Source organism: Mus musculus, chromosome 2 (assembly GCF_000001635.26).
Source record: "Mus musculus strain C57BL/6J chromosome 2, GRCm38.p6 C57BL/6J".
NCBI lineage: Eukaryota > Metazoa > Chordata > Mammalia > Rodentia > Muridae > Mus > Mus musculus.
Window position 1 is genome coordinate 130303577 of NC_000068.7, and position 25526 is coordinate 130329102.

The following is a 25526-nucleotide window of genomic DNA, read 5'->3' on the forward strand; positions in this document are numbered from 1 at the left end:
AAAAAAATTTACTTGTGTTTATTTATTTGTTGGGGGGCACACTTACAGAGGTGAGAGGACAGCTGGTGGGGGTTGACCCTCTCCTACCATGCAGGATCCTAGGATGGAAGTCAGGTTATCAGACTTGGCAGCAAGGGCCTTTTACCTGTTGAGTTATCTCAGTGGCTCCTGATTTTAAATTATGTGCAAGGAAATATTAAACAGCAATGTATCTGGTAGTCATTGTCACAGTAGCATGTCTGATGGGCATCTGGGATGCTGGTGTGTGTGTGTGTGTGTGTGTGTGTGTGTGTGTGTGTGTGCATGTTCGTGTACAGCCTCACGTGATTCCTCATACACCTTTCTCCTTCTGATTGAGACAGGGTCTCCCATTAGCCTGGAACTTCACCAAGTGGTCAGCACGGCCCAGGGATTCCCCCATCTCTGTTTCCCACCCTACAACACCATGTCCTGCTTTGTATGTTGGTTCTAGGGGTCCAAACTCTGGTCCTCATGCTTGTGACCCACATGCTTTGTCAACTGAGACATCTCCCCAGTCCTGGGTGTTGGTTTTTAATGGAAGCTGACGTCCCCTGTGTAATGAGCCAGAAAAAGTACAAGGCAGAGTCTACAATGTTCTCACGACCTAAAATGTAGAAGTCGCGTGCTATCATTTTTGTTAGATTCTATTGGCCACACGGATCAGCAGAAACACAGGAGAGGAACCCGCTAAAGCACATTGGGAACCATCATCTTGGAGTCTAGGTGCTAGCCTGAGCCCACTGAAGCACGATCATTTCTGCAGGATGTCCAGAGGCTTTCAGTGGGAACCACATTTCTCAGAAGTGTGGTCACAGCACTCTTTTCTAGGGTGGAGGTCAGAACCTGTAAGAAGCGTGCTTTGGGACACTGCTAGAGAATAAAGTCTAAACTTCTTTTCCTAGTGTTCATAGTCCCTACACAGTCTGGCAGGAACCTCCAACGCAAACTTTTCTTCTTGCTCTATACCATCATGAGTGTGTGTGCGTGTGTGTGTGCGCGCGCGCACATCTTTGTGTTTGTGGGGACAAACATGAGGAGAGCACATGCATTTGTCTGCATGAGAAGGAGCATTGCTGCCGTCTTCCTTGGAGTCTTTCTTGGTCCTTCTCCAGCTTACTCGTTAAGGTGGGGCCTCTCAATTGAATCGGGAGCTTATCTAAATGGCTAGGCTAGCTAGCCAGCTTGTTATGGGTACTCCTGTCCCTGCCCTTTTAGCACTGACATATCCCCCAGTATTTATGTGGGTTCTGGGGCTATGAAGTCCTCACATTCACATGACAAGTGTGTTAAGCACCCAGCCATCTCCCTAATCCCACCCCCTTTTATTTATGTTTCCTCCTTTCTCTCCTTGTCTCGCTATTTTGAGACAGAGTCTCCTGTATCTCACGCTCACCTTCAGCTCCCTATGTAGCCAAGGATGCACTTCCAATCTTCCTGTCTCCACCTCCAGAGTCCTGGGATTACAGCTGTGCACTACCTACCCTGGTGTTACGTGGCTCTGGCTATTGAGCCTAGGGCTTCCTTCATGTAGACAGGCCCTCTTCCCACCGAGCTGTGCCCCACCCCCGCCCCCCGCCCCCCAGTATTTCACTTTGTGAAATCTGATCCACTGACACCTGCCCTTGAAAAATATTTCTTGGGCTACTTGTTCTTCCCTTTCCCCCTTCCAGTTAATGAGTATATACTTACTCCCCGAGGGTTCTGGGAAGGCCATCGGCTCTGTAAGCTTTTCCTCGGCTCCCTCAGAAGAGTTATTATCCTTTGTGTTTTTTTGCCAGGTGTGGTGGCTCATATCATAATCCCAGCACTTGGGAGGCTGAGGCAGGAAGATCACAGCAAGTTTGAGGCCAGCCTGAACTACATAGTGAGTTCCAGGCCAGCCTAGACTACAGAGTGAGACCCTATCTCAAAAAACAATAATAAAACAAGACAAAACCAAAACACTGAACAAATGAACAAACAAAATAACTCACCCAAAACAATATTCTCCTTCTTTGCTTTATTTTTTTTTACACGGTGACATTTGGGGCCAAGGGTACTCACACTCTGACCCTTGTTCCACTCTCTGCCTGTGGTTCTGTCCTCTTCCAGGCATTTACTTCCATTACTGCATGCTGCGTGTTACAGAGTTCAGGGGCGATCTGGTAAACGAGACCTTGTTCTTCTCTTCCTCCTTGCTTCTGAGCACGGTTTCTGAAGAGCCAGGAGCAAGCCTTTCATAAAGCCAGACTAGGAGATCCTCTTGCTCAGAAGCCATGCTGTCTTGAAGCCAGAGTCATGCCCTCTGTACCCAGAAGGGTATTCCCCATCTATACCCATAGCCCAAGGTCTAAGATAGGCAGACTAATAGCCCGGAACTGTGCAGCATCCCTGGTAGTCTGATGAACATGTAGTAGGCAGTGCTGTAGTCTCAGTCAAGCCCTAGTTGTAAGCTGGGGTTCAGTGGGAAATTCATTTCAGAGCTGCCCAGGTACTTCTTGATGCCCTAATACATACTCCTAAATGCTTCTGGATAGTATAGTGAATTCATTTATAGTTTATACACTTGACTTGAGATATGAACCTTCCTAAATATGGGAGAAGCCTGCAGTTGGGGAGAGCCTGTCAGAATGCCTTCATGCAGCACCTGTGTATTCCTTCTTCTCAAAGAAGCAAGCTAGGTTAGCCTCAGTGTTGTTGCCTCTTTATGGAACTGATATGGTCCTTGCCCAAACGCTTGGCATGTCAAAGTCTAGTCCTGGTCAGAGCCACTGGGGTCTTTCTCCCTGGAGGCCCCTTCCAGTGGTTTTCCAGTTCCTTTCCTCCCACAGTGGCGTGGGCCTGGCAAGAGCACATTTTGAAAAGCAGCCCCCCTCCAACCTCAGGAAGTCCAACTTCTTCCACTTCGTGCTGGCCATGTACGACCGGCAGGGGCAGCCCGTGGAGGTGGAGCGCACAGCCTTCATCGACTTCGTGGAAAAGGATCGAGTGAGAGGCTCATGGGCTGGCCTGGGACTAGCACTGGGAGTGATGGGAGGGCTTCAGGGACCCTGCCACGTTCACTCGAACACTGGGGAAGATGAGTGGATAAATGGTAGATGTGTGGGAAAGGATGGATGAGTGGCTGGAAGGCAAAGAAGGACCACGGGGTTAGAGTGGAGGGTGTGGGTGAAGGAGGTTGAAGGCACTGAACCCTTGAACATCCTTCTGTCTTATCCTTGCAGGAGCCTGGGACGGAAAAGACAAACAACGGGATCCATTACCGCCTTCGGCTGGTGTATAATAATGGTAAGCAAAGCCTGGGTACCGCAGCATCCTGAGACACATCGCGCCCGCTCAGGACCTGGGAGGGTATGGGTATAGCCATCCGAGGCATCTGAGTGCTCCCCTGACAGCAAGCTCTTTCTGCCCTCCCACCCTAGGACTTCGGACAGAGCAAGACCTCTACGTGCGCCTTATTGACTCCATGTCGAAGCAGGTGAGCCAGCCCGGGGCCTGTTGGGGCCCATTTAAGGCTTGATTTGAGTAAGCAACCTTAGCCCCTTTCCATCTCTCCTGTGCCTTTACTCACTGGTGTAGCTCTCCCAGCTCCCTGCCTGTGGCGAGAAGATTATGTGTTTTTCTATTCAGTCTGGAAAAGAAAGTATTTATAAAAAAGACCCTGGCTTAAGTCATATTCCTTAACAACCCAGTCTTCGACACAGAATCGGGGGTGTGTAGTTCATTGGTGAGGAGGGAGAAAACTCCTCAGGAGGCGAGGAAAGGCAGCAGGACAGGGAGAGATACCCAGCAAGCAGGTAGTCTCGGGTAGAGTCCAGCCCCAGCCCAATCCACAGGGATCACTGGAATAGAAACAGCACCGGATCGGCGCCCTGAAAGCAAGGGGCAGTGTTTCGTGTCCTCCATCAGTCAGCCATTGGCTAGGGACCATGCCTAAGGCACACATTACAGGCAACTCCACTGAGAGCAATTCTCAAGAGAAAGTCTGCTAACATCATCACTAACTGCAAAGGGGATGGGCACCCCAACCCCCCCTCCCCCGTGGGAGTGGGGGACGAAAAAGAGACCTGTGTGCTGTCCCAGAACCTGATCTGCAGACACTCAGTGCCTCACTGGTAGACTGGTTCCAGGAAGGAGGCTCGGGGCTGGCAAAAGCAGTTCAAAGTGACAAACCTGCTGCATTCTGGGAAGTAGCCCGAGTCCCAGGGCTTCAGAGACATTCTGGGAGGAGGCGCTTGAGTTGTAAAGGGGCAACTTGCATGCTCTTGTATGGACAAGTGCCTCTAGCAGCCTCACCTGGTCCTAGTCCCAAAGCAGAGCAGAATGGCCTATATCCAGAAAGCTCTCAGTCACTGTGATAGGGGAGGCGCACCAAGCAATGGCAGTGGGACTGGGTGGCAAATGAGCGTGGGAGCCTACAGAGAAAAGGACCTAAAAACAGGAAGGCTGGACGGCCCTGGGGGCTAATAGACTGGGAAGCCCACTTCTTATTTAGGACAGAGACTGGGAAAGAGGGGATTGATAGTCCAAGGGCGACACTCATTTGCACATGGGGATTGACAGGGAGGTATGGAGTGGCCTGTGTTATTAGTTACCAGGAATTGCTGAGAGGTTCCATATACATGACCAGAAGCCATCATAAGCATGGATCAGCCTGCAAAGGGGTATATGATAAGAAGGGATAAGGGGAGGAACATGATGCAGGGTGGGACCAGGAGCCTATCTGCTCCACTAGCAGGGAATCTGCAGAGCTGGTGGTGTTCTTGCTACCTTGCTGATGGTCCTATCTGAGGGTAGGAGACTCTCCTCCACCTAAGCAGCTAGGCTTCAGGTTCCTGCCTTGCACCCAGGCAGAGGGCATGATCTTTCTTGGGGTGGGACCTCTCCTGGGCAGACCCACAGGCTCATCTGTGCTTGCCATGGGGACTTGAGAGGAGCCTCCTTCCCCTCGAGCCTCCACACTTCCTCCTCCCCAGGCTATCATCTATGAGGGACAGGACAAGAATCCTGAGATGTGCCGAGTGCTGCTCACTCATGAGATCATGTGCAGGTAAGGTGGATGGGTAGTGTCACCCAAGATGTACCTACCTCCTTGTCAGATGTAGCTCAGAGTCCCTGTCAGGCCCTGCTCCTACTTCACAACACCTCCAGTTCCCTGGGGGAAGCCTGGGCAGGGGAGTGGTGAGCTCCCTAGGCACAGCATGGGCAGAAGAGAGGCTCCTTGAGGCCCCATTAGCCTGGCCTGTTTATGTGACTTCTCTAAGTGTTTTTGCAAAAGAAGCCTCCTACTGCTAAAGGAAGCTGAGCTAACAACACTCTGGGGAGTAGCTCTCTGGGAAGATGGGCACACACAGGCTGGGCTGGGATTCGCTAAGGGGCCTGCTGGAAGAAACCTAGCTGCCTAGATGTGTGTGAGAATTGCCAGGCAACTCTGTGGTAGATAAATTGGGGGTGGGGAGGAGGACAGGGCTCTTAGTTCCCCCTTCCTTTACCCTAGAACATTTCCTGAAGGGCTTCCCTGGATATTCCAGTCCGACAGTGCCTCAGAGACAGCTCCTGATAAACGGAAAGGGAAATAATGTTTAAAAACCTGTGGTTGAGACAGTGGCCACCCTTGGAAGGAAATTCAAAACAAACAAACAAACAAACAAACAAAAAGCTAGAGAAGGCCTCTGAAATGTGGGCCATGTCCAGGTCAGGGTGCAGCCACAGGTTCACTGGTGATCATCCAAGAGACACTGTAGGTGAGCCACTGCTTGGTGGCACATGGCTTTCATGACCAACCTTATCCTTAGAAATAGGCTGCCAAGGATCCTGCCAAGCCCATCCGTCGCTTTCTCCCCCAAGTCCCTGGAAGAGATTCACCTGCCCACAGGAATTCTACACACAGAACAGATCATCTGAGTCCTCACTGGGGAGCCCCACCCCCCACACCGCATCCCACCCCCTGAGTCTTCACTGGAGTGCCCCCGTACCCCACACCTGCATCCCAACTCCCTGAGTCCTCACTGGAGTGCCCCACACCCCACACCTCATCCCACCCCTGACTCTCTTTCTTCCACCACTTCTTTCTGTCTTTCTTCATTTTTCCTTCAGCCGGTGCTGTGACCGCAAGAGCTGTGGTAACCGGAATGAGACGCCTTCTGATCCAGTCATTATTGACAGGTACAGGCATGGGGAGGGCACCTGGATTGAGTCACTAAGCAAACCATGGACAGGTGGGAGCAGAGAGGTTCCCTGAGGTGCTATATGGATGGCTCTGAGGCCAGTGAGTCTTCATAAGGGATCAAAGAAATGACAGCCATGGCCCTCTGAGGGAAGTCCTTGTGACAAGCTTCCTGGAGATGCGGCCCCCAACTCCTTTATCAGAGGAGCCAGAGAAGAACAAGGGAATGACAGGGGGAGTGGGCAAGAATGGTGAAGAACATCTAAGGAGAGAGTCTAGAGAGTAGAGTTGCTGTGAGCCCGGTGATGCTGATCCTCTGCTGTTGGCCAACTCCTCTGGGTGCTAGGAGTAGGAAGTGCACTGCCACAGCTGTCTTAGGGTCTGGATCTCATTAGATAAGGAGAGAAGAAAGAGTCAAATGCAGAGGTAGAGAGATGGCATTCACAGATGGCTGCAAGGTCTCAGATCTGGTTATTGGGACAGTGAGTTCGTTAGAAAGCAGATTTGGAAGAGAGCAGGTTTGCGGCAGGGTGAAGTATTAGAAGGTTGGTTGTAGCCACAACGTGTTTAGTCGGCTAACGAAGCACCTGGATGGGAGGTTTACAAAGAAGCTGAAGCATACCCTAGAGGAAGGGGAGAGTTGTGGATACAAATGTGAATGGCTGAGATGGGGGAATGAGTGTTGTCAGAAGACAGGAGAGTTCTGAGGGCTAGACCTGAGGTGTCCCTTATCCAGAGTCATGGAGATGTAGAACCAGCAACGGAGAATGAATAGAAGCTGCCAGAGTGAGGTAAGAGTAATGTCAGGGCAGTGCCGTGTCCTGGAGCTTAGATCAGAGAATGCCCCAAGTAGGCAACTGCAGCACATACTGCTTGCTCATCACCGGATCATTAGATTTTGCGGTGTCAAAGATATCGAAGACCTCATCAGGAGTTTTTCAGTAGAGTCGAGGTGCATTGCCAAGCCCTTGCACAGCTCTGGGGACTGACCTAACCGGGCAGCAAGGGAGTAAAGGGAGACACACAGAAAAGCTCAGTTTGATAGAGGAGACTCGATGTGCTCATCATAGACAATTCAGCAGCGGGGTGGGGTTACTGCACACAGCTGAGCAAGGAGCTGAAGTTATACAGAAGAAGCAGCAGGGTTGTTAGATCTAGCTGAGCAGGGAAGCAGGCTTAGCTAACCTCAGGAGGAGCAATCTCTGAAGGGAGCAGTCTTCAGTGAACAGTGGGTAGTGGAGTGGTGGTGGCGGCTCTGCACACACTGTCAGCATTCGAACTCAGACCCAAGGAAGGCTTTCCATCCCTGTGGTCCTTACCTGGGAAAAGCTTTGGCACTCGTGTGTGGCTGAGCTACTGGGGTCCTGATGCTTTGGTGTCCATGTCAGCAGTACACATCCAGCCAGGGCGCCACTCACTCCATACAGCATAAAGAGAATGGGGTCGGAGAGTTCAGAAGTACATGCAGAGCAACCCTGAAGGGGTCAGAGAAGCAGGGTGGAGCAGTGTAGGTAAGGACAAGAGAAAGTGTGTGATATGCTGAGAGACCTCAGTACGCAAGGAAGAGAAGGGGGGTTTCTAGGGTAATGTCCTGCAGTTAGGCAAAGGCGTGGACTATAGTGCACAGGTTGGTGTGTTGGTTTTATCTGGGGACTCAGACCACTGGTCCAGGGAAGCAGTGGGGAAGACAGAGGACATGAAGTGAGTTAGTGCGGGAGCTTGCTGACATTCTCTGCCAATTGCTTTCTGGGTTTATTTTATGACTACTTTGTTTTCTCTGGGAAGAAGGAAGGATGAAGCTGAGGATGAAGATGGAGAGGGAGACACTGGGGGTGTGTGTGAAATGGTTGTCTAGGTGTGGACGCAGAACAGGCAAGTGACTGTGTGAGCCCAGGAAAGGGCTTGCCAGCTGAGCACGATGAAAGCTGAGGTGGTAAGAAAGCTAAAGGTGTGTGCAAGATGGCATTACAGAGACGAGTTGACTGAGGAGGGGCTTTGGGAGAGAAAAGGTAGGTTCTGATGGGACCGAAGAGATGAATGACGAGGCAGGAGGAGTTAAGCTGGAAGGTAGAGGGTTAGAGGGGGACTGGAGGGTGGAGTACCTATAGGTGGGAGTATTTTATGGTTGAACTTATTAGTAACATGTAGCCAGAGAAGTGGGAGTGGGGGCTGGGGGGGGGGCGAGCAATGTCAACAGAGGAAGAAAATGCTGGAGAAATGGGGGAGGAAGAGTATCAGAAGGAGAAACTGCATTGCCATTAAAGCCATCACGGGTGGTGTAGAGGAGCAGCATCCGGGTTGTAGACAGCTAAGGAGCGAAAGCTCCAAGGACCGCAGCCAGCGTAAGGCTGACAGGTGACTGCTGCAAGCAATGGCTACCCTACTTCCCCTGTCTCTGTCAGGGGCCGAGTAGTCCCCGCCCAGCAGCTTCCGTTTCTTGTCCTCTGCTAAGCATACCCTCGTGTTTCTCCTAACAGTCTGTTCGCGTTTTGTGCTAGTTTTTCTCCAAGAGTTGGCGTTTCCTAGTGATATATCTGGAGGAAGTTGGTCAGTCCTTTCTTATGTTTGTCCTATTGGCTCTATTTGGCTGTTGTCTCTGAACTGTGCTTGTGGTAAGCTTTGTCCAGTCTTTTTGTTACATTTTGAAAGGCTTTTGTACAAACATTATTTTATTTCTTCCTGGAGATGCTAAGGATGAACCCACGGCCTCCTGAATACTGCTGAGGTACTCCACTGCTGAGCCACACCCTCATCCCTAAGATTATTTATAGTGTTTATCCTATGGGATTGGAGAGATGTCTCAGTGGTTAAGAGCACTCAGAGGCCTGGGTTCAGTTCCCAGCACCCACATGATGGTTTACTACCATCAATAACTCCAGTTTCAGGGGAATCCAACACCGTCTTTTGACACCAGACACACACATGGTATACATACATACATGCAGGCAAATACTCCACATAAAGCAATATTTTTAAAAGAAAAAATATTATATTCTATATGATGCATACAATAGAAAAATAAAATAAAAATCACTAAACATAATAATCGTCTATACCCGTGAATGTACTGATAGACAAGTGGAACATTAAAAAGCAACACCACTGAGTGACGGGCATTGTGGTGCATGCCTGTGATCTCAGCGCTCAGGAGACAGAGGCAGAGGAATGACCCATAGAGCTAGGGCTACATAGAGGCTCTGCTTCAAAACAGCAACAACAGAAGACGCCCTGGGGCTGAGTGTAGTAGAACATACCCACTAGCCCAGTAGTTGGGAAACTTCCACAGGACAGTTAGAGACCACGACTAGGAGGTTCCATTAAACAAAAATAAACAAAACTAAAAAACTCACTTCAGTACACCTGGTTCTTTCCTGTTTCCTCTAGTCCTCTAGTGAAGACAAGCGTGACTTCATTCATTTTCAATGAAGTTATCACAGATTGTGTAATCGCTAAACAAAATGTTGTGTAGTGAGAGTTGTGTTCATTGTTGTTGTTTGTTTGTATTGCTGTTGTTTTGAGACGAGGTCTTACTGTGTAGCTCTGGCTGGCCTGAAACTAGATATGTAGACTAGGCTGGCTTTGAACTCATAAAGATCTGCCTGCCTCTGCCTCCCAAATGCTGGGATTTAAGGCATGTGCTACCATGCCTGGCTTCCATTTTTCTTTTTCAATTATTTGGGTTATTTTCTTGTTTATTTATTTATTATTTTTGAGACACTGAGTAGCCCAGGCTGCTGTTGAACTTGTAATCCTCTTACCTCCTCCCTAGTACAGTGCTGGGACAGTAGGTGTTTGCCACACACAGTCCCCACTTGATTTTAGTGACCTCTTAGTGTTTTAATCATTATAGATTGATGATGATGACGACGATGGTGATGATGTAGCAAGAGTATATAGGGCAATTCCCTCACTTTCCCTAATCATTTTTCAAGAGAATATTGGACATTTAAGCCTTTTGTGTTTTCATGCAAATTTTAGAATCTGCTTGAATAAATCCTTACACCAATACACACACACACTACTTAGTGTGTAATATCTTTTGAGTAATATTACAATGAATACAGTCTATTTGCCCATTTTACAGCCATTTTTAATGCCTTTCGGTAAGGTTGTATAACTTTTTTTTTTTGTTTGTTTTTTGTTTTTTGTTTTTTTCAAGACAGGTTTTCTCTGTGTATACCTGGCTGTCCTGGAACTCACTCTGTAGACCAGGTTGGCCTCGAACTCAGAAATCCATCTGCTTCTGCCTCCCAAGTGCTAGGATTAAAGGCATGCTTCATCACTGCCCAGCTAGGTTGTATAACTTTTAAGTCACATATAGTTACTAATTTTACTCATTTATTCAATAGTTGTGGAACAGCACTGTGTACCAGACCCTGGGTAGATAGTGTATGTACCAGATTCTGACACCAACCAGGTAGACAAGGAACTCAAGATAAGGTACCTAAAGAAAACTGTGGCTACTGTGTCTCTGCCAATCAGAATGCCTTTGTGGCTAAACATCCTTGAAAATGCAGGTTAGTTCTTCAAGCTATGTCAGAAATTCAGGTACGAGAGGGCATTCTCCCATACATGTGCATTCACAGAGGGTCTGTGTTTTCAAAAACCTGACATCATTATAACTTGCATTGTGTCTTTTTAAAAAGTCTGTGGGTGTTTTGCCTTGGTGTATGTATGTGCACAAAGTGCATGCTTGGTGCCAGAGGGGGTCAGAAGAGGGCATTGGATCCTCTGGAACTGGGGTCACAGTTGCTTGTGAGCTACTATGTAGTGCTTGGAACCAAACCTGGGTCTTCTATAAAAGCAACACGAGCTCTTCACCTCTGAGCCATCTCTCCAGCCCTGCACTGAGCTTTTGACACCCCCATGCATCTAGAGGGATTTTCTAAAGGAGCATGGGAACAAACACTCTAAAAGGGAGATCTGGTCTACCTTGATTTGGGAGGAAAAGGGCGACTTTATCAATCTGCCGCCTAGCCTCATAAATACTCACAAAAACCCTTTTAAAAGGAACCTCGTGGGCTGCTCCCTGACTGGAGGCCGTCCACTACAGTCTCTTTGTGGAGTGTTTATTTTGCTTACTTTGTTAAATAAACTTCTGCTTCAATTGTCTATGTCTCTTGGCTGAATTCTTTCCTTCAAGAAGACAAAACCAAGAGACCCCTAGAAGAGTTTCAAGCTTTATATATACAAGAATAAATAAAGCAGATAAGAATACTTGTCCTCGTGGAAGGAGAAAGCACAGGGAGTTAGGTAATTATACGTTTTCATGAAAATGTTGGCTATTTTGGCCTGTTGTGTTCTCATGTAAATTTTAGACCCTACTTATATAAAGTTGAAGTCTTTTTGGAGGAAATAGAGAAATGGGAACAAATAAAAACAATTATGATGGAGACATGCAATTTTAAATGGAGTGGTCACAGGAGACTGAACTGGGAAGGTGGTGTTTGAGGAAGGACTTGAAGATATAAAGGAATGAGCCACTCAGACATACATACCTTCTCACAACCATTTTATATATAGTTCATATCCATTGTAAATTATACCTTTAATTTTTCTTTATTATTGAGAAATCCATATACATGTGCAACAAAATAAGATCATATCTACCCTGATTTCTCCATCCCAACTTGTCACACCCACCCAGAATCCCCCTCAACACTCCCCGAATCCCCCTCAATACTCCCCAACTTCATGTCTGTTTTTAAACAGCTCACTGACATGGATAGGGGTGTGGATCACACACTGGGACATGGGAATCACACCAGAAGCACATCATCAAAAAAGAGTGATTCTCCTCCTCCCAGCTATGGTCAACTTCAAGTAGCTTCTCTGAAAGGAGTGGAGCCTGGAGATCATTTACTCTATCCGTGTTAGGATTTTGGGTGGCTTGATCTTGTGCGGGTAGCCTTAGCTGCCATGAGTTCATGATCGCAGTGGCTGTATCCCACTCAAAAGACAGCATTAACCCCTTTCTCCGGCTCTTGCATTCTTTCTGCCTTCTGCAGAACATCCAGTCTCTTATTCTTACCGCTCTGACCAGTTGTGCTGCACTGACTGGTGTCCACCGCGAAAAGGGAGCTCCTGTCCAAGGCCGAGAACAGATCAGGTCTATGGAGATAAACATAAATATGTGGAAGTCATTTTGGAAAGTGTGACCACCACTTAGCAAAACAGCAACAAGTTCTGACCTAGGGTCCATGAGCCACCCAGCCATGGACTTTTACAATTTTTGTTTTGAAATTTTATGTGCATAAATGTTTTGCCTATATGATGTGTGTGTTTGATGTGTGTGGAGGTCAGAAGAGGACATCAGCTCTCTTGGAACTGGAGTTACAAATGATTGTGAGCCACCATGTGGGTGCCAGGAACCAAAGCTGGGTCCTTTGGAAAAGCAACCAATGCTCTTAACTGATGAGCCACCTCTCTAGTGCCACCCCTGAACTCTTGACCAAGAATGACATTTCCACCATGCCTACATATCATTTGCTGATAATCAACCAGTTTTCACATGTGATCTTTTTGCTTTTCTGTACATATGTTGGTTTATTCAAACGGCCATTTTAACTATCCAAGCCTTTTACATGTGACTTTTTTTTTTTTTGCACTGTGTAGGGCTACAATCATAGCCTTGAGTACCATAAGCATTGTAAGCTGGGTGTGGTGGAGCATATCTTTAATCTCAACACTGGGGAAGCAGGGGCTGGCAGAATTCTATAAGCTTGAGGTCAGCCTGGTCTATGTAACAGTTCCAAGCCATCTTGTCAAAAAACAAGCAACCAAGCACTATAAAGAGTGTTATTTGATTATTTACATGTTATTTTTATTGTTTTGTTTTTTATTTCCAAAACAGGGGTCTCTGTGTAGCCCTAGCTGTCCTTGAACTCACTTTGTAGACCAGGCTGTTCTTGAATTCACAGAGATGCAGATGTCTCTGCCTCCTGGGTGCTGGGATTAAAGGTGTGTGCCACCACTGCCTGGCTGCTTTGTTGTTCTTTTTTTAGACCAGGCCTTCCTATATAACCCAGGCTAGCCTCAAACTTGTGATCTTCCAGCCTCAGCTTCCCAAGTCTTGGGAATATAAGAGTAAATGGCAGTTCATGGTTTATAATGGGCATTCTTGTTTTGTTTTGAAATAGTGTCTCACTGTGTAGCCTTGGCTACATGGCATGTAGACATATTTATTTATCTGATTGGTTGGTTCTTCTTTTTTCCCAGGACTCACTCCCATTCCTCTTTTTACATTTTGTTTTGAAACAGGGTCTCACTAAATTTCTCATGCTGGCCTTGGTCTCATCCTGTATCTCAGGCAGACCTTGAATTTGTGATCCTCCTGCCTCCACCTTCCAAGTACTTGGGATTGAAGGCCTGTACCACTAGGTCGTTTTGTTGTTGATTTGAAGGTCTCGCTGCTATAGTACAGTGGCACACATCTGCAATTCTGGCAATTGAGAGGACGATCAGCAGTTCAGGTTTAGCTTTGGCTATGCTACAAGTTCAAGGTTACCCTGTACCACATAAGACCCTTTCTCAAAATAACAACAAAGAATGTTAACTCCAGCTATCTATCTGGAGTTACCATGTTTCGTTCAGTTAAGAAAGGTGGTTTTCCATTTTAATCATGGAGGGATGTTCAGTTTAAAGTGTTGCTTTCTCTGGGTGTGTTGAGTTCATCATGTAGCTTTACCCTTCAATCTGCTTATCTGTTAATCTGCTGAATTACACTAACAGTTTTTTTTTTAATTGTGTGCACACATATGGAAGTTAGAGGTCAAGGTTGATGTCTTTCTCCATCTCTTCCACCTTACCTTTTGAGACAGTCTCTCACCAAGTCTCTGATGTGCACAGATTGGCCGGCCAGTGAGTCCAGGGATCTGCCTGTCTCCTTCCCCCACCAGGGTTACAGATGTCCGTGATCTATGACTCTTGTAGATGATGCTGAGGATCAAATTCAGGTCTCATGCTTGTGCTCCATGGACTTTACCAACTGAGCATCTCCCCAGCTCCATCAATGCAGTTTAAGACCGAGTGACTCATGGTGTGGGGGCCTATGAGGATTTGCTGTCTTCCTCTGCTACACTACTTGTTCTGCCAATCATGTGTTCAACATGCTTGCCTTTATGTTCATCTGTGTTTGATAAATTTCTTCTCTTTTTTTAAAATTAGATATCTTTTTAATTTACATTTCAAATGTTATTTCCTTTCCTGGTTTTCCCTCCGAAAACCCCTAGCCCCTTTCCCCTCCCCCTGCTCACCAATCCACCCACTCCTACTTCCTGGCCCTGGCATTCCCCTACACTGGGGCATCGAGCCTTCACAGAACCAAGGGCCTCTAATCCCATTGATTCCCGACTAGGCCATCCTCTGCTACATATGCAGCTGGAGCAATGGGTCTCTCCATGTGTACTCTGTGGTTGATGGTTTAGTCCCTAGGAGCTCTGGGGTAACTGGTTGGTTCATATTGTTGTTCCTCCTATGGGACTGCAAACCCCTTCAGCTCTTTGGGTCCTTTCTCTTGCTTCTCCATTGGAAGGAGCTCAGTCCAATGGTTGGCTGAGAGCATCCACCTCTGTATTTGTCAGGTACTGGTTGAGCCTCTCAGGAGACAGCTATATCAGGTTCCTGTCAGCAAGCACTTGTTGGCATCTACAATAGTGTCTGGGTTTGGTGATTATATATGGGATGGGTCCCTACGTGGAGCAGTCTCTGTATGGTCATTCCTTCAGTCTCTGTTCCACACTTTGTCCTGTTTTGTTCCTCTTTCTAGGAAGGATTGAAGTATCCACACTTTAGTCTTCCTTCTTTTTGAGCTTCATGTAGTCTGTGAATTATATCTTGGATATTCCAAGATTCTGGGCTAATATCCACTTATCAGTGAGTGCTTATCACGTGTGTTCTTTTGTGATTGGGTTACCTCACTCAAAATGATATTTTCTATCCATTTGCCTAAGATTTTCATATATTCATTGTTTTTAATAGCTCCATAGTACTCCATTGTGTAAATATACCACATTTTCTGTATCCATTCCTCTGTAGAGGGGCATCTGGGTTCTTCCTAGCTTCTGGCTATTATAAATAAGGCTGCTATGAACATAGTGGAGCATGTGTCCTTATTACATGTTGGAGCATCTTCTGGGTATATGCCCAGGAATGGTATTTCTGGGTCCTCAGGTAGTACTATGTCCAGTTTTCCGAGGAACCACCAAACTGATTTTCAGAGTGGTTGTACCAGCTTGGAATCTCACCAGCAAGAGAGGAGTATTCCTCTTTGCTTTTTACTGTGTGATTTGGATCCACGATTTGCCAGCCTTAAATAATTAAAATTTCTCTGGTCTCTTTCTTTATTGTTTGTTGAAAGAGTTTGGATTTATTCTGTCAAGTTTTGTTATAATTTGTCTCGAGTTTGATTCTCACTACCCAGAAAGCTTCCTCAGCTTCCCTTTTCCTTCTCACTGAGCCCAGGGCCTCACGCATGCCAGGCAAGTGCTCTGTCACAAGTTGCACCCCAAGCCTCTTTCTCTGCTTTGATGAGCATCCATTTAAAGGAATCTACGAATTGTGCCTACATTTTCAAATTTGTTTCCATAAACTTATTCATAATATTCTTTTTAAAAATTTGTTGGCTGGGTACGGAGGTGCCTGCCTTTAATCCCAGAACTCTGGAGATGGGCAAGTGGATGGCCAGCCTAGTCCACATAGGGACTTCCAATAAAGCCAGAGTTATATAGTATAGAGACCCTGTCTCAAAACCATAAATAAAGAAAGAAATCTCTGCTGTTTTTGGCTCTGAACCTTCTCTCTTTCTAATATGTTCGTGTCGTGTCTTTGTCCTTAAGTTTTGCTGAAAAATCAACATTTTTATTATGTGTTTATTATTTCTGGTTTATTTGTTTGAGGCAGGGTTTTGGTATGCAGCCCTGGCTTTCCTGATCCTCACTCTGTAGCCCAGGCTGGCCTTGAACTTGTAGCCATCCTCCTGCCTCAGCTTCATGAGTTCTGGGATTATAGAAGTCCATTGAATGCCGCCCCCATACTTCTGCTTCGTTTTTCTTTTTTACATTATTTCTATTGATCCTGCGGGTCGTGTTCTCCTGGTGTACTCAAGCCTTCTACAATCCTTCCTCCCCCTCTTCTGCAGGGTTCCCTAAACTCGGCCTAATGTTTGGCTGTGGCGCTCAGGGCTCTCTTGGGCTCATGGAGGCTGAAGTGGCAACCACAGAGCATAGGTCTGCACTAGGCCCTCCGCATGCATGATGTGGTTATATATATCTTTGTTCTTGTGGCACTCCTAACAGTGGGAATGGTGTCATCTCTGACGATTTTGCCTGCTCTTGGGACATTTTTCCTCCTACTGGGTTGCCCTGTCCAACCTTAATATAAGGCTTTATGCTTAATTTTGTTGCATCTTGTTATGCCGTGCTCAATTGGTATCCCTGGGAGGCTGGGTGTTTTCTGAAGCTAACAGGGAGGAGCAGTGGACCTGGGGGAGAGGGGAGGTGGGGAGCGACTGAGAGGAGGGAGAGAGGGAAGGCTACAGTTGGGATGTATTGTATGAGAGAAGAATAAAGAAAAAGTACTTTTAAATTATTTCTATTTTGCTTTATTTTTTGGTTTTGTGTGTGTGTGTGTGTGTGTGTGTGTGTGTGTGTGTGTGTGTGTGTGTGTGTGTGTGTGTGTATGTGTGTATTTTGCCTGCATGTGTGTCTGTACATCATGCATGTGCCTGCTGCCTGTGGAGGCCAGAAGAGAGCCCCAGATCCCATGCTGGGAATTGAACCTTGGTCCTCTGGAAGAACAGCCAGTGTTCTTAAGTAATGAGCCATTTCCCTAGCCCTTTATTATTTCTACAAAGCTGTTAGCCTTGTGAGTCTTCTTCTAATGTATATTGTTTTTTTTTTTTTCCATTTTTTATTAGGTATTTAGCTCATTTACATTTCCAATGCTATACCAAAAGTCCCCCTTACCCACCCACCCCCACTCCCCTACCCACCCACTCCCCCCCTTTGGCCCTGGCGTTCCCCTGTACCGGGGCACACAAAGTCTGCGTGTCCAATGGGCCTCTCTTTCCAGTGATGGCCGACTAGGCCATCTTTTGATACATATGCAGCTAGAGTCAAGAGCTCAGGGGTACTGGTTAGTTCATAATGTTGTTCCACCTATAGGGTTGAAGATCCCTTTAGCTCCTTGGGTACTTTCTCTAGCTCCTCCATTGGGAGCCCTGTGATCCATCCATTAGCTGACTGTGAGCATCCACTTCTGTGTTTGCTAGGCCCCGGCATAGTCTCACAAGAGACAGCTACATCTGGGTCCTTTCGATAAAATCTTGCTAGTATATGCAATGGTGTCAGCGTTTGGATGCTGATTATGGGGTGGATCCCTGGATATGGCAGTCTCTACATGGTCCATCCTTTCATCTCAGCTCCAAACTTTGTTTCTGTAACTCCTTCCATGGGTGTTTTGTTCCCACTTCTAAGGAGGGGCATAGTGTCCACACTTCAGTCTTCATTTTTCTTGAGTTTCATGTGTTTAGGAAATTGTATCTTATATCGTGGGTATCCTAGGTTTTGGGCTAGTATCCACTTATCAGTGAGTACATATTGTGTGAGTTCCTTTGTGATTGTGTTACCTCACTCAGGATGATGCTCTCCAGGTCCATTCATTTGGCTAGGAATTTCATAAATTCATTCTTTTTAATAGCTGAGTAGTACTCCATTGTGTAGATGTACCACATTTTCTGTATCCATTCCTCTGTTGAGGGGCATCTGGGTTCTTTCCAGTTTCTGGCTATTATAAATAAGGCTGCTATGAACATAGTGGAGCATGTGTCCTTCTTACCAGTTGGGGCTTCTTCTGGATATATGCCCAGGAGAGGTATTGCTGGATCCTCCGGTAGTACTATGTCCAATTTTCTGAGGAACCGCCAGACTGATTTCCAGAGTGGTTGTACAAGCCTGCAATCCCACCAACAATGGAGGAGTGTTCCTCTTTCTCCACATCCTCGCCAGCATCTGCTGTCACCTGAATTTTTGATCTTAGCCATTCTCACTGGTGTGAGGTGGAATCTCAGGGTTGTTTTAATGTATATTGTTTTGCAGTACATTGATTTCTGCTTCATTGGGCTTTTTTTTTTTTAAATTCTTTTCCAGCTTCTTAAATTCGATGCTTGTTAATTTTTACCTTTTTCTTTTTTATTTTTTTTTTTTTTTCATTTTTTTTTAATTAGGTATTTAGCTCATTTACATTTCCAATGCTATACCAAAAGTCCCCCTTACCCACCCACCCCCACTCCCCTACCCACCCACTCCCCCCCTTTGGCCCTGGCGTTCCCCTGTACCGGGGCACACAAAGTCTGCGTGTCCAATGGGCCTCTCTTTCCAGTGATGGCCGACTAGGCCATCTTTTGATACATATGCAGCTAGAGTCAAGAGCTCAGGGGTACTGGTTAGTTCATAATGTTGTTCCACCTATAGGGTTGAAGATCCCTTTAGCTCCTTGGGTACTTTCTCTAGCTCCTCCATTGGGAGCCCTGTGATCCATCCATTAGCTGACTGTGAGCATCCACTTCTGTGTTTGCTAGGCCCCGACATAGTCTCACAAGAGACAGCTACATCTGGGTCCTTTCAGTAAAATCTTGCTAGTGTATGCAATGGTGTCAGCATTTGGAAGCTGATTATGGGGTGGATCCCTGGATATGGCAGTCTCTACATGGTCCATCCTTTCATCTCAGCTCCATACTTTGTTTCTGTAACTCCTTCCATGGGTGTTTTGTTCCCACTTCTAAGGAGGGGCATAGTGTCCACACTTCAGCCTTTTTCTTTTTTAATACAACCATTTAAATCTATGCCGTTTTCCTAGAATACTTTTCCAGGGGCTGGGGAAATAGAGCCACTGTACCTGGCTCAGTGCAAAGTATTGTTAAATTTATGTTATGATTTCCCTTTTATTACAGGGAAAGTAGAAGGAAGTATGTTTCTTTTTCTTTCTTTCTTTCTTTCTTTTTTTTTTTTTTTTTGGTTTTTTCAAGACAGGGTTTCTTTGTATAGCCCTGGCTGTCCTAGAACTCACTCTGTAGACCAGGCTGGCCTCAAACTCAGATATCCACCTGCCTCTGCCTCCCAAGTGCTGGAATTAAAGGCGTGCACCACCAAAGCTCGACAGAAGTATGTTTCTTTATTCTTTATTTTAAAAACTGTTTTCCTTAGAAATAGGGATAAATAATAAAGTTCATATGTAGCATTCACCTCACCAAGTCTAACACACGCCTGTAATCCCAGCACTCAGGAGTCGAAGGCAGGAGGATTGCAAGGTCAAAGCCAGTCTAGGAGTACAATATGTGGTCTTTTTGTCTACTTTACTTACCTCAGGGTTTTGAGATTTACCCACATTGTGGCATGTGCCAGCAATTCAATTTCTTTATATTGTTGAGTCATATTCCATTGTATGAATTTGACAAGGTATTTATTGACTCTTCACTCAGTAAACTTTTGAGTTGTTTCCAGTTTGGGGATATTATTGCCAATGAAATTTCGTAAACATTTACATGCATGCAACTCTTTGTATGGACAAACGTTTTTGTTCCTCTGGGGCAAAAATGCCTAAAAGTGGAATGGGTGTCCTGTGGCATGTGTGTGTTAGTGTTGTAAGCCACAGTCTGTTCCCGAGGTGTGGAACCATTTCACATTCCTATTGTCGTGTTTGAACATTACTGTTCCCCTGCATTCCCATTAACGCGTAGAAGATCTAGTTTTGTTTTAGCTGTCCTAATAGGTATGTAGTAGAGTCCCATTGTACTTGTAACTTGTGTGTCCCTAAGGGCTGAAGATGCCCATCTCTTCATGGGCTTCTCTGACATCCCACAGCGTGTGGTAAATTGCTGTTTGAATCCTCACCACGGCACTCCTTATCTGGGTAGGTTCTTTTCTCAGTGTTGAGTGAGGGCAGCTCTCCATCGCTAGATGCAGGCGCTTCATCAGATGGATGCTGGGCAGATGCTTCCTCCCAGGCAGTGTGTATGACTTTAATCCCATAGCAGTACCTTTTGGGGAACAGCCGTTGTATTTACTTGGAGGAAGTTTAATACATGCTTGCTTTTCTCTTCTGTGGCTCCTGTGTTTGCTCTCCCAGCTGAGATCCTCTGTATTGTGTGGGTTTGTGTTTTATGTTTAAGTTCATGATCCATTTATGTTAGTTTTTAAAGATTTATTTATTTACATTGTATGTGTGTGATGTTACAAGTGTGCCGCATGCATCCCTGGTGCCCAAGGAAGCCAGAAAAGGGCGTCAGATCTCCTGAAACTGAAGCTCCAGATGGTTGTGGGCTGCCACACAGGTGCTAGGAAACAGACCTGGGTCCCCAGCAGTGGCCACCAGTGCTGTCACTACTGAGCCATCTCTCGGGCCCCAGTCTAATCTTTACATGCCAGGGATAGAACCCAGGACGTTGTGCATGCTAGGCATGTGCTCTACCCCTGAGCTACCTCACCAGCCCCTGAGGAAATTTTTGTAGAGGATGAGAGGTCTTGGTTCAAAGTGCTTTTGATTGGTTGATAGGATGGGTTTAAAGTTTTTTTTTTCTTCTTTTCTTTCCTTTGTTTTTCTTTTTATTGTTGTATTCTCACCTAGGAGATACTCAGTTATTACAGCCCTAATGATTTAAAACAAGACTCTTTGCTCTGTTAGATTGCCTTTGCTCTCTATTTTGACTTATTTCTGGACTCGTGTGTGCCCTAGTGACCCATTAACATTCACTTTTATGCGAGTATCACACCGTTTTCGTTACTGCTGCTTTATTATAATTCTTGTTATTATTTTTGCCCTTTGAGACAAGGTCTCACTACATAGCTCTGGCTGACCTGAAATTCACATGTACAAAAGGCTGGCCTGAAACTCAAGTTGATCTGCCTGCTTTTACTTCACAAGTGTGAGCCACCATGCCTGCCATATAACACACACACACACACACACACACACACACACACACACACACACATTTTCCTAATCATCTATTTCTGAGATAGAGTCTCCTGGACTACCGGCTAGCCTTGAATTTCCTGTGGACCTAAAGATGACTCTGAACTCTTCCTCTATCTCACAAGCGCTGGCATGTACAGGTATATACTACCACACCTGCATGTTTTATGCAGTGTTGAGAATCAAATCCAGGGTGTCCTGCATGCCAGGCAAGCACTGTGACAACTGAGCTCCATCCCCAGCCTATAATCCCTGCAACTGGGGAGTGTAAGTTCTCCAACTTTGCCCTTCATATATTTTTAAATATTTTTCGTTTCTTTATTTAGGTATGCACACATACACTCACAAGCCATGGTGTACATACGGAAGCGATACACCTTATGGGACTCAGATCTCTCCTTCCACTATGTGGGTCCCAGGGATCAAACTCAAGTCATTAGTCATGTTAGCAAGTCCCTTTACCCACTGAACCATCCTGCCACAGCTTTGGTTCTTCATGTTCCTGCTTGCTTGGTATTCTCCATTCTTTGCATTTCTTTTTTTTTTTTTTTAAAGATTTATTTATTTATTATATGTAAGTACACTGTAGCTGTCTTCAAACACTCCAGAAGAGGGAGTCAGATCTTGTTACGGATGGTTGTGAGCCACCATGTGGTTGCTGGGATTTGAACTCTGGACCTTCGGAAGAGCAGTCGGGTGCTCTTACCCACTGAGCCATCTCACCAGCCCCATTCTTTGCATTTCTATATGAATTTGTGAATCTGTTTACCAATTAAAACTACTTTTCTTATTATTAGTGTGTGTGTGCCTTTAGGTGGGCCCTAAGGGTTGAAAGTAAGCATCTGGCTTGCACATTTACCCACAAAGCCAACTTCACAGTCCTAGTCATTCTCTCTCCCTCCCCCTCTCTCCTTCTCCCCCTCACCTACCTCTCCTCCTCCCTCTCCTCCTCCCTCTCCTCCTCCCTCTCCTCCTCCCTCTCCTCCTCCCTCTCCTCCTCCCTCTCCTTCTGTTCCCCTACCTCCCAAGAGAAAAAGGCCTCAGTGGTTTGATTGGAATTACATTGAATTTCTGGATCAATTTGGGGAAAATTAAAATATCTTGACAATAAAGAGTTTGCTAGTGTACCCACAGCTGTGCTTCCTCATTCATTTAGATCTTCTTTACTCTCAGCAGTGTTTGCGGTTTTCAGTATAGAGGCTTTACATCTGTTGCTCAGATTTGTTTCTACTTTGTTATTTTATGTATTATGAGTATTACTTTTAAGTTTTGGTTTCCAGTTGTTCTAAATACAAATTATTTTTGTCTATTGATTTAATAATCTGCTGCTTACCAAACTTGCACATTTAGTTCTAGTAGCCTTTGAGAGAAGACGCCCATCTGATTTCTACATAGACAATACTCCCATTTGAAAATAAAGTCAATTTATTACTTTCTTTTTTCTATTTTTCTTTCTTTGGCTTATCTTTCTTGTCGGAATACTCTGGCTCTGTTTCCCAAAATAGTCATGCTGAGTATGAGTATGTCTTGATCTTGGGTGGATATCATTTAGAATCTTACCCATAGATTACATTAGTTGTAGTTCCTCACAAATGCCCTTTATCGAGTTGGAGAGGTCCCCGCTGTTGTCAGTGACTGGGCATCTTTATGAAGAACGGATGCTGGGTTAAGATGACTCAGCAGGTAAGAGTGCCACTAAGCCCAACTACCTGAGTTTGGTCTCTGGACCTGTGCGGTGGAAGGAGAGAGCCAACTGACTTCTCCAAGTTGTCCTCTGACCTCCAAGTATACCCCGTGACATGCACACCCATCTAAAATAAAAAATGAGAAGAAAAAAGGGGTGATAGGAAAAAGGGGTGATAGGATTGAGCAAGGTGCCACACACCTGTACTCTTACCACCCAGAGGCAGAGGTAGGAAGGTCCCTGGCAAGTTTGGGACTAGCCTGGTCTACAGGCAAGGCTGTAGTGAGGTTCTCTTTCAAAAAGATAAAGATGTATATTAGATTTTGCCAAACACCTTTTCTGCATCTATTAAAGTGAGCATACTTTTAAGATAAAAAATTACATGTATGTATATGTGCCTGCTTGAGTTTATATATAACACATATGTGCAGGTGCCCAAGGAGACCAGTGGGCATCAGATAATCTGGAACTGGAGTTAGAGGTAGCTGTTAACCACTGGTATGGATTGTGCATGCTAGAATCTGATCCTGGGTCCTCTGCAAGAGTAATACATGCTTTTAACTTCTGAGCCATCTCTTCAGCTCCAATCATAGATTTACATTAAACTAAACTACATTAGACAGTACACTAAACTACATTAGACAGTTTGCTAATATTAGACTAATCCCACATTTTGTCCAATAAACTCTACTTGTACTGTGAAAATATGTATCATATTTTAATATTCTGTTGGATTCAATTTAATAAAAATTTGTTTAGAATATTTAATTTAATTTAAAACTTTTTAGCATTTATTTTTTTTATGTGTATGATTGTCTGTGAGTGCCCCCATGTATGTGACTGCCCATGGGGACCAGAAGAGGGTGCTAGATCCCCCAGAGTGGAAGGTACAGGTGGTTCTGAGAATCAGACTTGGGTTCTAGGAATTAGGTCAAATCATACGAAAGAGCAGTAAGTACTCTTCACAGTGGAGGTATCTCTAAAGTCCCATCAAGTTGTTAATTTCTTTTGAGATGGTCTCATGTAGCCCAGGCTGGCCTTGAACTCTATATAACCAAGGATAAACTTCAACTCTGGATCATCCCACCTTGTCCTGCCCTGTGCTGGGTTTACAGGTGTCTGCCCCAAGCCCAGACAATGTGGTGTTTGGGATTGAACCCAGGGTTTCGTGTTTGCAAAGCAAGCACTCTGCCAACTGAGCTCCATCCCCAGCCCTGTTTTACATTTGTCTTCATGATCAACACTTACATGTTTTCTTGTAATTTATTTGCTTGTTTTTAGTATCAGGGTAATATTTGAATATCATATGAATATTTGATATCTCCTGGGTTAGATGGGAAGTATTTCTCCTCTTTGGTTTTTAAAAAATAAATTTTGCACTTATTAATGTGTGTGTGTGCATGTGTGTATGTGCAGGCGCGCACGCGCGTGGATGTGTGAATTCATATGTGCATGCATCCGTGCACAAGTGTGTGTGTGTGTGTGTATGTGTGTGTGTGTGTGTGAATCCATATGTGCATGCATCCGTGCACAAGTGTGTGTGTGTATGTGTGTGAATCCATATGTGCATGCATCCGTGCACAAGTTGAAGCCAGAGAATAACTTGTGGGAGCCAGTTCTTTCCATTTACCATATGGGTTCCAGGGATCAAATTCTGGTTGTTAAATTCAGCAGCAAGTATCTTTACCTGCTGAGCTATCTTGCAAGCCCATCCTCTTTTATTTTTGAAAGAATGTGTTTAGAGTTGGTATTCTTCTGTAAGTATCTGACACAACTCACCAGTGTACCACCCAGCCTTTATTCTCATTGGCATAAGGATTTATCTTTTTGTTGGAGTTGAGGAGATGCTTCAGATGGTGAAGTGCTTGTTGCCAAAGCCTGGGGACCTGAGTTTGGTCTGCAGCACCCATGTAAAATGAATAAGTAGCCACAACCACCAGGTCATGATGGCACAAGCTTGCCACCCCATCACTAGAGAAGTAAAGGCAGGGGTGGGGCTCTGCAGCCAGCCCAGCTAGTAGAACCAGTGAGTTCTCAGTTCCAATAAGAGATCCTCAAAAGATAAAATGGTAAGTGGTCAAGGCAGACATCTGAGCAGCCATTAGCCTGCTGTCTTAGTTATTGTTCTATCACTGTGAAAGAGCACTGTGACCAAGGCAACTTATAAAAGACAGTGTTCTGTTGGGCTTACGGTTTCAGAGGATTGGAGTCCATGATGGTAGAGTATGGTGACAGGAATGGCTGAGAGTTCACAAGGCCACAACTTCTAATCCTTCCCAAACAGTTCTATGAAACATATGAGCCTGGTGGGGGTGGGGGTGTTCTCATTCAAACCACCACATTCCACTCCCTTGCCCCCATGGGCTCATGGCTGTATCATAGTCCAAAATGCATTTAGTTCAACTTCCCAAGCCCCCATTATCCTTCAGTCTGCTGCTTTAACATCCAAAATTCAAATCTCTTCTCAGACTAAAGGCAATCTCTTAATTGTGACCCTCTGTAAAATTAAAAAAGTATTTTTAAACTTCCAGCCGAAATAGCACAGAATATATATTACTATTGTAAAAGGGAGAAATCAAAATAGTGAGGAAATACTGGACCAAAGCAAGACCCAAACCCAATAGAGTAAACTCCAAATCCTGTATTTCTGTGCCTGATGTCAGGGGGTAGGTAGTTCTACCCCTCCAGCTTTGCTGACTGTAAACA

The 25526-nt window shown here is 45.5% G+C and overlaps 1 protein-coding gene across 11 annotated transcripts in view; it reads left to right on the plus strand.

Moving 5' to 3' along the window:
- Ebf4 (early B cell factor 4) overlaps nt 1-25526 on the plus strand; it is a 75357-nt gene that overhangs the window by 8451 nt on the left and 41380 nt on the right. For all 11 annotated transcript variants that reach the window (XR_003952508.1, XR_374450.3, XM_030250437.1 and 8 more), the window contains 5 exons: nt 2832-2988; nt 3225-3288; nt 3423-3478; nt 4977-5050; nt 6097-6165. Coding sequence is in view for 9 of the 11 variants with exons in the window: in XM_030250437.1 (XP_030106297.1) it covers nt 2832-2988; nt 3225-3288; nt 3423-3478; nt 4977-5050; nt 6097-6165 (420 nt within the window). In the remaining 2 variants the exon portion in view is untranslated. The remainder of the gene's footprint in view (nt 1-2831; nt 2989-3224; nt 3289-3422; nt 3479-4976; nt 5051-6096; nt 6166-25526) is intronic.